At 33.9% G+C, this 10,406-nt stretch overlaps 1 protein-coding gene across 1 annotated transcript; it reads left to right on the top strand.

The window, feature by feature from the left end:
- Positions 1 to 540: 540 nt before the first annotated feature.
- On the top strand, positions 541 to 9,632 carry LOC132309006 (ribose-phosphate pyrophosphokinase 4). The gene is made up of 7 exons (XM_059807354.1): positions 541 to 761; positions 3,509 to 3,824; positions 4,853 to 4,948; positions 5,096 to 5,164; positions 5,256 to 5,384; positions 8,946 to 9,045; positions 9,128 to 9,632. Exons 1-7 carry the CDS (start codon positions 646 to 648, stop codon positions 9,259 to 9,261), a joined length of 960 nt encoding a protein of 319 aa, XP_059663337.1. The 5' UTR covers positions 541 to 645; the 3' UTR covers positions 9,262 to 9,632.
- Positions 9,633 to 10,406: the final 774 nt, after the last annotated feature.

Genomic DNA, 10,406 nt, shown 5'->3' with positions numbered 1-10,406 from the left:
TAAGGTACCACTTTTAAGCATGCAAGTACAACTTTTTGTCATTACATATTTTGCACAAAAAAAAAAATGATACCCGATACACAAAAAATGGTATATATGTGAATAAAAGTGGTACCTCTGTACTCAAAATAAAAGTGGTACTTGATATACAAAAAGTGATATCTCTGCACAAAAAGTGATACCAATGTATCTAAAAATGGTATCTCAACGAGGATAAGTAATAATTTTTTATATCCAAATCAGTATTTTGGTTAAATTTATTTTTTTAAAATTATGATACTTTGATCCTATTAGATAATAAATATAAATCATAGCACTATTTATACGTAATAATTCCAAAGACAATTGATGGAAGGTTCCTTTCATCCCAATTGACTGGGTGCACTGCGGGTGCTTTACTTCGAAAGCGCGAAGGTGGGTCCTACCATAAAAAGTGGGGACCACCAGAAAGCATCGACCTAGTGCACCATCATCATCATTCATCTCACATGTATATATTTATTTACCTCACATATAGAGTGGAGTATATATACAGCATATATATATATATATTCTCTGTATAATTTATCAAGGAAAGCAAGGCGGGTACGGGTAGGGTTTTGTGGCGAGGGAGGGTTTAGAAATTAGGTCGAAGGGAAGAGAAGCATGGAGAAGCCAAATAAGAAGCGGGTGCTCCTGTTCCACTGCGTGGAGGCGGAAGAGCTTGCTCGCAAAGTCGCTTCTCAATCCGACCTCATTCAGCTCCAATCTATCAACTGGAGGTTCTCTCTTTCTCTATATATATGTATATATATGTACACATTCATTTATATATGTGAATCATTATACTTAAAAATAAATAGTCTTTCTAAACCCTCCCTCGCCACAAAACCCTACTCTGCTTTTATCAATGGTTTTTGAATTATTTTTAGATGATAATGTAGGTCATTCAATGTGCAAGTTAAATTATAGTAATGATTTAAGATATGGACAAATGAAGCGTGAATAGCAAAAGTTATAGGAAACCCATTGTACTATTAATTAATATATGATAAGTGGTATCCGTGTACATACAAATATAGAGAGTATTCGTATATTTATTCCTTACCTAAATTATTTACAACTCTACTCTGCTTTTATCAATTTAGGTATTTATTCATGCCACCTCCACTAAATCTTGACATGAGAATACATCTATATCTATATGTTTGTGCATGCATATTGCATTGCATCTTCATATTGGTGTTTTCCCATTGTATGTGTCAAACAATCATAGAGAATCTCATTAAAATTTTACATCAATAGGTATTGCAAAAAATTATATAATTGCTGCCCCTGGATGGTTGGTGGCTAATCATAGTTTTGTAAAAAGCGAGAACCAGGAAAAGTCTTGTTCCTCGTGTGGGCTGAGATGTAAGCCTCAACGTGTAAGACATAATTATTATAGGTTGTTGAACTTATCGAAATTTAACACATTCGCAAGTATAAGGAAGCAACAAATTAAACAACAATTGATAAGAATTCATCAAGTTTAAAACAAAAATCTGAGGCTGCATTTGGCTTCACTTTTAGAAAAGGAATAGTACAAGAACTCTGTCAAAAGCAATTGTTTTGAGAAGCTATTATGCACTAAACTAAAGTAATTTTAACTACAAAGAAACACCTTTTCTCAATGGCAGAGCACTTTTTCATGTTGTAAATGCGTTTGGCTACTATTGTCTGGCCTGCTTTAAATGCCAAAATTGATTATTCTAACTTGCAACACCTACAGAATGCATAATTTAAATAATCAAAATATACTTGTCAAAAAATAAATAAATAATAATAATCAGTTTTTACAATTTGTTGAATAAAGGTAACCTAGTATGTTATTGTTCATACCACAAATAAAGAAATAGTTCATGCCTCAAAAGTTTCACCTACAATTTTCTTGGCAGATGCATCACCATAGAATTTTTTTCCCTCTATATCTTCACTAAGGTACTTGTTATGCTAATCACTCATATAAAAATTCTACTTGCAAAGAACTAGAGGAATGGAGAAGTAAAAGAATGCCTTGGAATCACTGCCGAAATTTCCTAAAGCATCACATATCGTACTAACAATCATGAGAGAAACTTCAAAAGTTGTTGAAAGACTCTCTGATGTCCATTGCATTGCAAGACTATTTAGATATACAGCCAGCTGGTCTATCTGCTACTATTGTTAGTATTTTGACATCAAAATTAGAAACACCGAAACATTGATTGGTAAAACCTATAACACACATTTGGTTATGTTGCATTACAAAATTTGAAGAGGAATTTCAGAAGTTGTTGATAAATTCTATAAATAATCTCCATTGAGTTGGAAAGTGCACTATAATTTACTTTGATGGTCATCTCCTGCTTCTATCAGTACCAACTTCAATGCTATAATTTTTAGAACTTTGATTTGGTAGACTCATACTCACTAAAGGCACCTTTTTTTTTTCAAAAATTCTAAAGACACCAATTTGCGAAGGAGTATAACCTGTTTTGTATACCGAGGGACAACACTAAGCCCATGTCTATTCACAAAAAATGTAGATGAAATCACAAAAAACTTGCAAGTAGACATTATATGGTGCATGTTTTTTGCCAATGATATGGTGTTATTGGATTCTTCAAAAGAAAATGTAGCAATAAAATTGGAAATGTGGAGAAATGCATTAGAATCAAAGGGTCTAAAAATTACTAGGAGTTAAACTAAATATATGGAATGTAAATTTAATAAAGAGTCAAATATTGATAATATGGTGATAACACTTCAAAACCAAAAAACTATCTATAGTAATCATTTTTTATATCTAGGCTCAATATTACAAAAGGAAGAATTGGATCAGGTCGGACAAATTGGAGACATGCTAGTGGGGTATGCGATAAAAGAATAATAAATAAGGTAAAAAAAAATTTTAGAACAGTTATTAGACCAACTATTAGCTGAAATGAGTAGGAGTGACCATAAGAGATAGAGTCACTAATCAGAGTGTGAGGGAGAAATTATGAGTGACGCCTATTGGTGATAAAATAAGAGAAAGTAAACTTAGGTGGTATGAACATATAAAAGGAAGACCTAGAGATGCTCCAGCGAAAAGATGGGGGACTAATTTGTATTGAGAGGGTAAGAGACATAGGGAGATTGATGGCTTGTAATAGAAAGGAATAGAAAAGGAGAATTCATATGGCAGACCCATTCATATGGGATTAAGGAAAGGATGATGATGATGAAAACCCATAAAAAATGAAGGTAACCAAAGTTCCCTTTCAATCAGTAGATCACAATAGGAAATAAAATGCAGTATATTTTTCAAATGAACACATTAATTAAGCTTTGTTTCAGTGATCATTTTTACATCATTTTCTATTTGCATTTTTTTTTTTCCAAATATCTATTTGCATATTTTCTTCAGGAAACTTTTATATGATGAGTGAAAAAAATAAAAAATTGTTGTTTATTGTCAATGATGATTGTACTGGTGGAGAGGATTAATGATAAATGCATGTATCAGGAGCTTTGATGATGGATTTCCAAACCTTTTCATAAACAATGCACAAGATATCCGAGGCCAGCACGTAGCCTTTCTAGCATCTTTCAGCTCCCCTGGAGTCATCTTTGAACAGCTTTCTGTCATATTCGCGCTTCCACGGCTTTTTGTTGCTTCTTTCACATTGGTATTACCTTTTTTTCCAACCGGTTCCTTTGAAAGAATGGAAGAGGAAGGGGATGTGGCAACTGCATTTACAATGGCAAGAATTCTGTCAAATATTCCCATATCAAGGGGTGGTCCAACTAGTTTAGTCATCTATGACATACATGCCTTGCAGGTTGATTTCGCTTACACTGGAACCATTCTCTTATGCATTTTGATACCGGTTGCTATTGTTTTCTTTGTTTGGTAGGATCTTTTCCGTAAACTATGCATAGATGTTGGTACCGTTGGTACTATGGTTGGCCTTTGTTCCCAATGTTATAATATTACTGTTTAGTGCAATCCTTGTGTGGGACTCTAATCCCGTGTCTGATTGGGCTTGACAGAATTTAAAGTGGAAAATTAAATGCATTTAGCAGAACAATGTAATTATGGTGAGTGCAAGTGTGAAAGCATGGAAACCATGATTTTAGAACACATCATAGGCTGGAGTGAATATGTATGTGATTTTGCTATCATGAATGGCTATATTACATTCTTTTAACTGTATGCATGTATCTATTTGGAAAACTGGATGTGTCTTGATAGTTTTCATGTGTGTGTCCGCTGTATGTTTCCTTCTATCTTAAAACTTTATTTAACATTTGAGAAACATTATGAGGTGTTTGTACTGCGTCAAAATCAACAATTTTAATTTTCTTGTTATGACCCAAGTTCACTCATGATGTCATGCATGGAGATTGTTGAACAATTTTAATCCATTTTTCCAATTCAAAGATTTGGAGGCGAACAGTAGCTCGTGCACGTTTGATTGTCCCAAAATTTTCTGTTTAATTGGACGTGCATAAATTGGTCCTTGCATACATATTTTTAAAGTTATCTTCCTATAATCTTTTAGTGTTATCTTAATTTAAGCTAAAAGCATTTGATCTTGTTTAATTGAGGTGCTAATCTTGTAATATCTGTTCATATGTACGTACAAGCTGTATTTCCTGCCTTGTCTTCTCATTCAATCCATTTTATCAAAAAGCAAAATTATTGATTCATTTTTTCTTTTGAGAAACATTCCCTGTTGCTGTAATATGGTAAAGCTGATTGCATTCTCTTTTCCCATCTCTACTTTTGTCTTGAGTAACTGTGAGGCAACCTGAGCTCTTTCTCTAATTTTCTTCTTCTTCTTCTTTTTTCCTTTCATTTTTGCAGGAAAGATTTTATTTTGGGGACCATGTTTTGCCTTGTTTCGAAACTGGGATTCCTCTGTTGAAGCAACGTCTTCACCAGCTACCTGATGCTGATAAAGTGAGTATTTCAGCATTGCTTAACAATGTTGTTGCTTCTTCAAGGGTTCCATTGATTTTTCTAGCATATCTGGAAGTTGTTTGCCTGCTGGCCGTTTAAATTACCGTCTTGTTCAGTTTCTCTGATGTAATAGCTATTATCTTTCAGATTGTTGTTGCATTTCCTGACGATGGAGCTTGGAAGCGATTCCACAAGCAATTAGATCATTTTCCCACGGTTAGTTAAAATTCTTGCGTAACACTTTCAAATTTTCTTTTTAATCTATTCTCTTGCAATATCTTGGGTATTTGGTATTGTCCAATTGCAGGTGGTTTGCGCAAAGGTTCGTGAAGGTGATAAGAGAATAGTCCGTCTAAAAGAGGGTGATCCTGCTGGTTGTCATGTAGTCATAGTTGATGATTTGGTGCAATCCGGAGGTACCCTAATTGAGTGCCAGGTATTTTATATTCAGTGAACACTTTCTGGTGTTATTCTTCTAATATTGGATAAAGTTTGATGAATTTCTGAATTATACCGTATTATACCCATATAATTCAAGAAAATGTCAATGTATGCCTCCTTTTCTGTTTAAAGTTCTTTTTTCTTCAAACATGCATTACTTATAACCCTCCCAAATATTCTGTTCCTCTCCCCCTTTTTGTTAGATTTCTTGCTTACTTCGTGTAGGAAACCCTGCACAGAGAATCATTCCTGCTATAAAAGAATTTTTTTTTCTCTCAAAAACAAACCCCCCCTCCCAAAAAAGGAATTGTGCCAAGGGACTTACCCACTTGAGCCAACCCCTTGGGGTTAATATGATTATGTTTTATGGTTGCCGAGGTAAACTTTTTCATGTGGTGCTATTGTTTTAGAAAACAAAAGGTTGCTTCCACAACAACTGGAATTTTACATGTAAAATGATAAATATGCCCTTATAAGTTAAGTCCACCACAAGAAATCTTGCTTCCTTGACTCCAAGCAGCATTTCGTACCCAAGTCAATGTTACATGCTAGAAAGGGAAAAAAAGATTAACATTGAATCCAAAGCTTTGTACCACAAATTGAACGGTGGTTGGCTATCCCACCCATCTCCTACCCAATATTTGATCCCTCTCTCGTCTTGCCGCACATCCATCTCAACATTCGCATTTCTGCCACACTTACTTTATAGCATATATTATTTCCTAATTGTCCAACACTCTATCCCATAAAGTATAACTATTCTAATAGTTGTTCTATAGAACTTCTCTTTCAATCTTAACGGGATACGTCGATCACATTTAGCGCCTCATGCCTTGATTCTATGATTAACATCATCTCTCCAATTTCTCTTTCATTATGGATAATTGAACCAAAATAATGAAATTTTTCTAATTTTTTGTATCTGTTGATCCTCAATTTTCACTACATCCTCTTTTATATTTCTCGTTTTACTTAAGTTACACTCCAGATATTCAATTTTATTTCTGCCTATCCTGAAACCTTCCAATTCTAGAACTTCTTTGAAATCTCCAATTTGACATTGACTCCTCTAGTCTCATCAATTAGAACAATATCATAGCAAATAAATTAACCTTTATTGGCTGCTAATATTTTTAGATCGAAAGAGGAAGCGTTAAGGATAAAATTAGAAATCAACACAGTCATGAGTTGGTTGAACTTTGAAGTAGTAACAATTGGAGGTAAAATGAGAGAAAATTGGTTAAGATGGTTTGACATGTGCATGGAACACCTTTAAGTGCCCTAGTTAGGAAGGGTGACATGGTCCATATTGAGGGTAATGTTAGGGGAAAAGGAAGACTAAAAGTAATGTAAGTAGATTTAGTAAGAAGGATATGATAACATGTGGTTTGAGCAAGGCTATGGCCTTAGATAGAGCGGAATGGAAGAATATGATTCATGTAGCTGACTCCAATTAATTGGCAAAAGGCTTTGTTTCTTCTTCTTCTTGTTGTTGATCAAAGGGTTTATCCAGTCTAACAAAGAAATCATCATTGTTGAAAGAAACAAAAGGAGGGAAAGAAACTATCACTGTAAATGTAACAATCACAATAGAGAGAGAGGAAAAAGATTGTAGAAACAAGAAAAAATCACTTCAAATATAGATAGATAGAATCACGATGAGAAACTCATCAAAGAGCTGTAGCTTAAGATGAACCTCTTCAGCTAAAAACTAGAATTACCGAACCTCCATCACCATAAAAACTTGCAGTCTTTTGGGGAAGATACGTGGGTTTTCTCCATTTTTACCCGCCACACACTCTCTATGTGTGTGTGTGTATTCCTTTATGGACTTTTTAACTTTTGAGGTCAAAATTTTCCTTTTATTTTATAGCCTGGAGGTTGCTGTGTAAGCAACCTTTTGTGCTTTGGCAATAGTGTCAACCTTTTTTTTTCTCAAATTACTCGTCTTTGGACCCTAAATACATTTTTATTTTTATTTTTGGTATGTAAGCAACACACACAACACTCCCCCATGTCCCCATGTGGGGATTGAATCGCTCACCTCTCCTTTGGGAAAGAGAGCTCAGTGTGCTAACGGCCCGGTGGGAGCCTAAAGACATATTAGTCACTGAACATGTTATTTCAAATAAATTTTGATGTAATTCTCGACTAATGAGCTGGTCAAAAGAAATGCTTGAGCTAATGTAGAGGGCCAAATCATATGTTCAGTGGTGGCTTTATTTTTTAATTTTCTCACTTTTTTCTTCTTTTTTCCCCCCTATTTGCCATTTATTCTTGTCTACACGAAATCTCAATAAAAATTCTGGTTATCAGCCTTCTCTTCAGTGCATACATACCTAACGATCTTCCTTGCCATGCCAATCATCCACTCCCGCATCCCTAATATCAAAATTTTCTTAACGGTATGTTGTTCATTGACTACCAAACATTCTAAAGTATTGTTTTGCTTAAAACTATGGTGATAAATTTAAAACTCATGCAGCTACTAACAAAAAATAATAATAATAATAATCCCAGGAGAAATTTAAAAAGAAAAAGTATAGTATCTAACTGGAAGCACAAAACATCAACTCAAGCAATCAATATAATGCTTGTTAAAGAAAAACATTATGCATGTGATGTTACTCCAGGAGTTTCAGGTTGTTTATGGTTCATGAGATTTGACAAATTGTACCAATAAAAAAGTGCACAAAATTAACTCGGTTTATATTCACTAAACCAAATTTGTGCCTAAATTGGAAGTTTCACTATAATTTGTCATGGTGGGTGTAACTGGGTCAAATCAATAAGGAGTGGTAAAAAAAAAATAGCAAAAAACAGTGAATTAACAAAAAATAGAAAAATAAAAAAATTAGCCATTTAGATGGAAAAGTATAAACTAACATTAAGAAAATTCCGAAGGTGGGTTGTAGTGTTCATAGTCTGGAAATAATATGAAATTGTATTTTGCTATGTTATCCAGACTCGGGTAAGTATCAGGTGTGGGTGTGTATCTAAGCGTTAGACCTACTCATACCATAAATCTTAAGATACGGGGGGATATGTGTCCAAAAGTTGGATATGGGCATATAGACACGTAATATGCATTTAAATACATTACATGTTATTGTTATAATGGTAATGCTTAATTTTGTTGTTTTATATAAGAATATACTCAATTATTACTTAAATTAAATGGGATGAAGGGTTTCCATCTATCTCATGGATTGGAAACTCATGTCTGTAATAAAATTTGAGATTTTCCTTCTTCAATCATGCCATGTGAAGGATCCCCATACCCATGTCATGTTGACACGGGTACATGAAGGGATATGGGAGAGTCCATGTAACACAGGTATTTTGGAATCTACAAATGTTTTCGCAATCAGTTTTTTTTTTTTTTTGATTATTATTTGTATTTATTTATGGTTTTGACATTTAATAATTACCAACTAATGCATGCATTAAACTCAAAACTCCATCACAAGGTGGAGTTCATAAATTTTTCATTTATTTGTTATGAAACTAATTTTTTTTTTTCCCGTTATTTCTATTGCCTGTTTGGTTCTACCAGAAAGTTTTGGCAGCTCATGGTGCAGCCAAGGTGAGTGCTTATGTGACTCATGGTGTGTTTCCTAAGCGCTCATGGGAGAGGTTTGTTCACAAGAATGATGGTAAATTCCTGCATGCTGTGGTTTATTTCCTTCTAATTTTTCATTCTTCGGATTCTGATCGCTATTAATATTTTCTATTTAGGAGCCTTAGAGAAGGCATTTTCCTACTTCTGGATCACGGACTCATGCCCTCTTACTGTAAAAGCCATTGCAGATAAAGCTCCTTTTGAAGTTTTGAGTCTTGCGGGATCAATTGCTGATGCTCTTCAAATATAAAGTGTTTCGTTGAGGTTTTAGTTATAGTGAGAAGGAATGCATATGACAGCCTTGGTGTGGAGAGGCAAGTTTGCTATATTTTGGTTGGAAATTTATAATTCAAAAAGCCTTCTTCCCTGGTTGATCTATAAAAAGAACTAAATATGGGGTTCGCTATGAGTTGGTGATTTTCTATTTGTATTAAAATACTACTATTCCAGCGTTGCATTTCCATGACATTCATTTTCAAAGCTTTTGTCCTTCCACCACAAGGAGGACGTCTCCAATTAAAACATCATCTCATACGCATTAAGAAATTCGTGCCATTTAATCTTATTTTTGAACTCAAATAAACTCTGATGGAAATTCACTTTGAGCCAAGTTGTTTGGTAGAGAGTGGTATACGGATGGTGTTCCGTTTAATGAATGAATATGGTGAGCTTCTGTGCCATTTCTGATGCCTTGTTTTCCTTTTTCGGTTTGGTGAAAATTAGGAGTTTATATTATTTTTAGACATCCAAGAAAGTGGGGGCAGGGTATGGCATGGATGTCTTGTTAAATGGGTTTATACGATTATTATTATTATTATTCTTCTGACGACATTATTAGTTGATATTATTATTATTCTTGTGAAGAAACATTGACACGAAAATGATGCAATTATTGCACGACACGTGTAATGCCTTTAATAAATAGGTCAAGAATTGACACAACATAAAACGATGAGACAATACCCATATAAATCATTTTTGACATGAATAAGATGCTTATCTGACTTGTTTTATTAAATGGATAATTTTTAACATGAATAAAATATGTTTATTTGACACGTTTAGTTATATAAGTTATAAAGGAATTGGCGGTTGAAACACAAACAAGATTTATTTATCATGATGTTGATTAAATACGAATACTGACTTATTTAATTACCGTGTTAACTCAATTACGATCTGAACCAGATTAAGTCAAATTAAAATTCACTTATTTCGTATTGTCATTAGATCTGCAATCCATTTCAAGTGGCCCATTGCATGTCAAATTAGCTTGTCCCACCCCAAAATAATTAGCCCTTGCAGCAATCAACTTGATTGATTGAAGATTTCATTCATATACCGTTTATATATACTTTTTTAAGTAAAAAAAAATTAAATATCATTATGCATTCA

This window comes from Cornus florida, unplaced genomic scaffold, assembly GCF_030987335.1.
Source record: "Cornus florida cultivar Cherokee Brave unplaced genomic scaffold, ASM3098733v1 CherokeeBrave_3.0.0_Hap2_Chr05, whole genome shotgun sequence".
In the NCBI taxonomy this organism is placed as follows: domain Eukaryota; kingdom Viridiplantae; phylum Streptophyta; class Magnoliopsida; order Cornales; family Cornaceae; genus Cornus; species Cornus florida.
The sequence above is the reverse complement of the archived record's forward strand: the minus strand, read 5'-3'. Positions and strand labels throughout refer to the sequence as shown.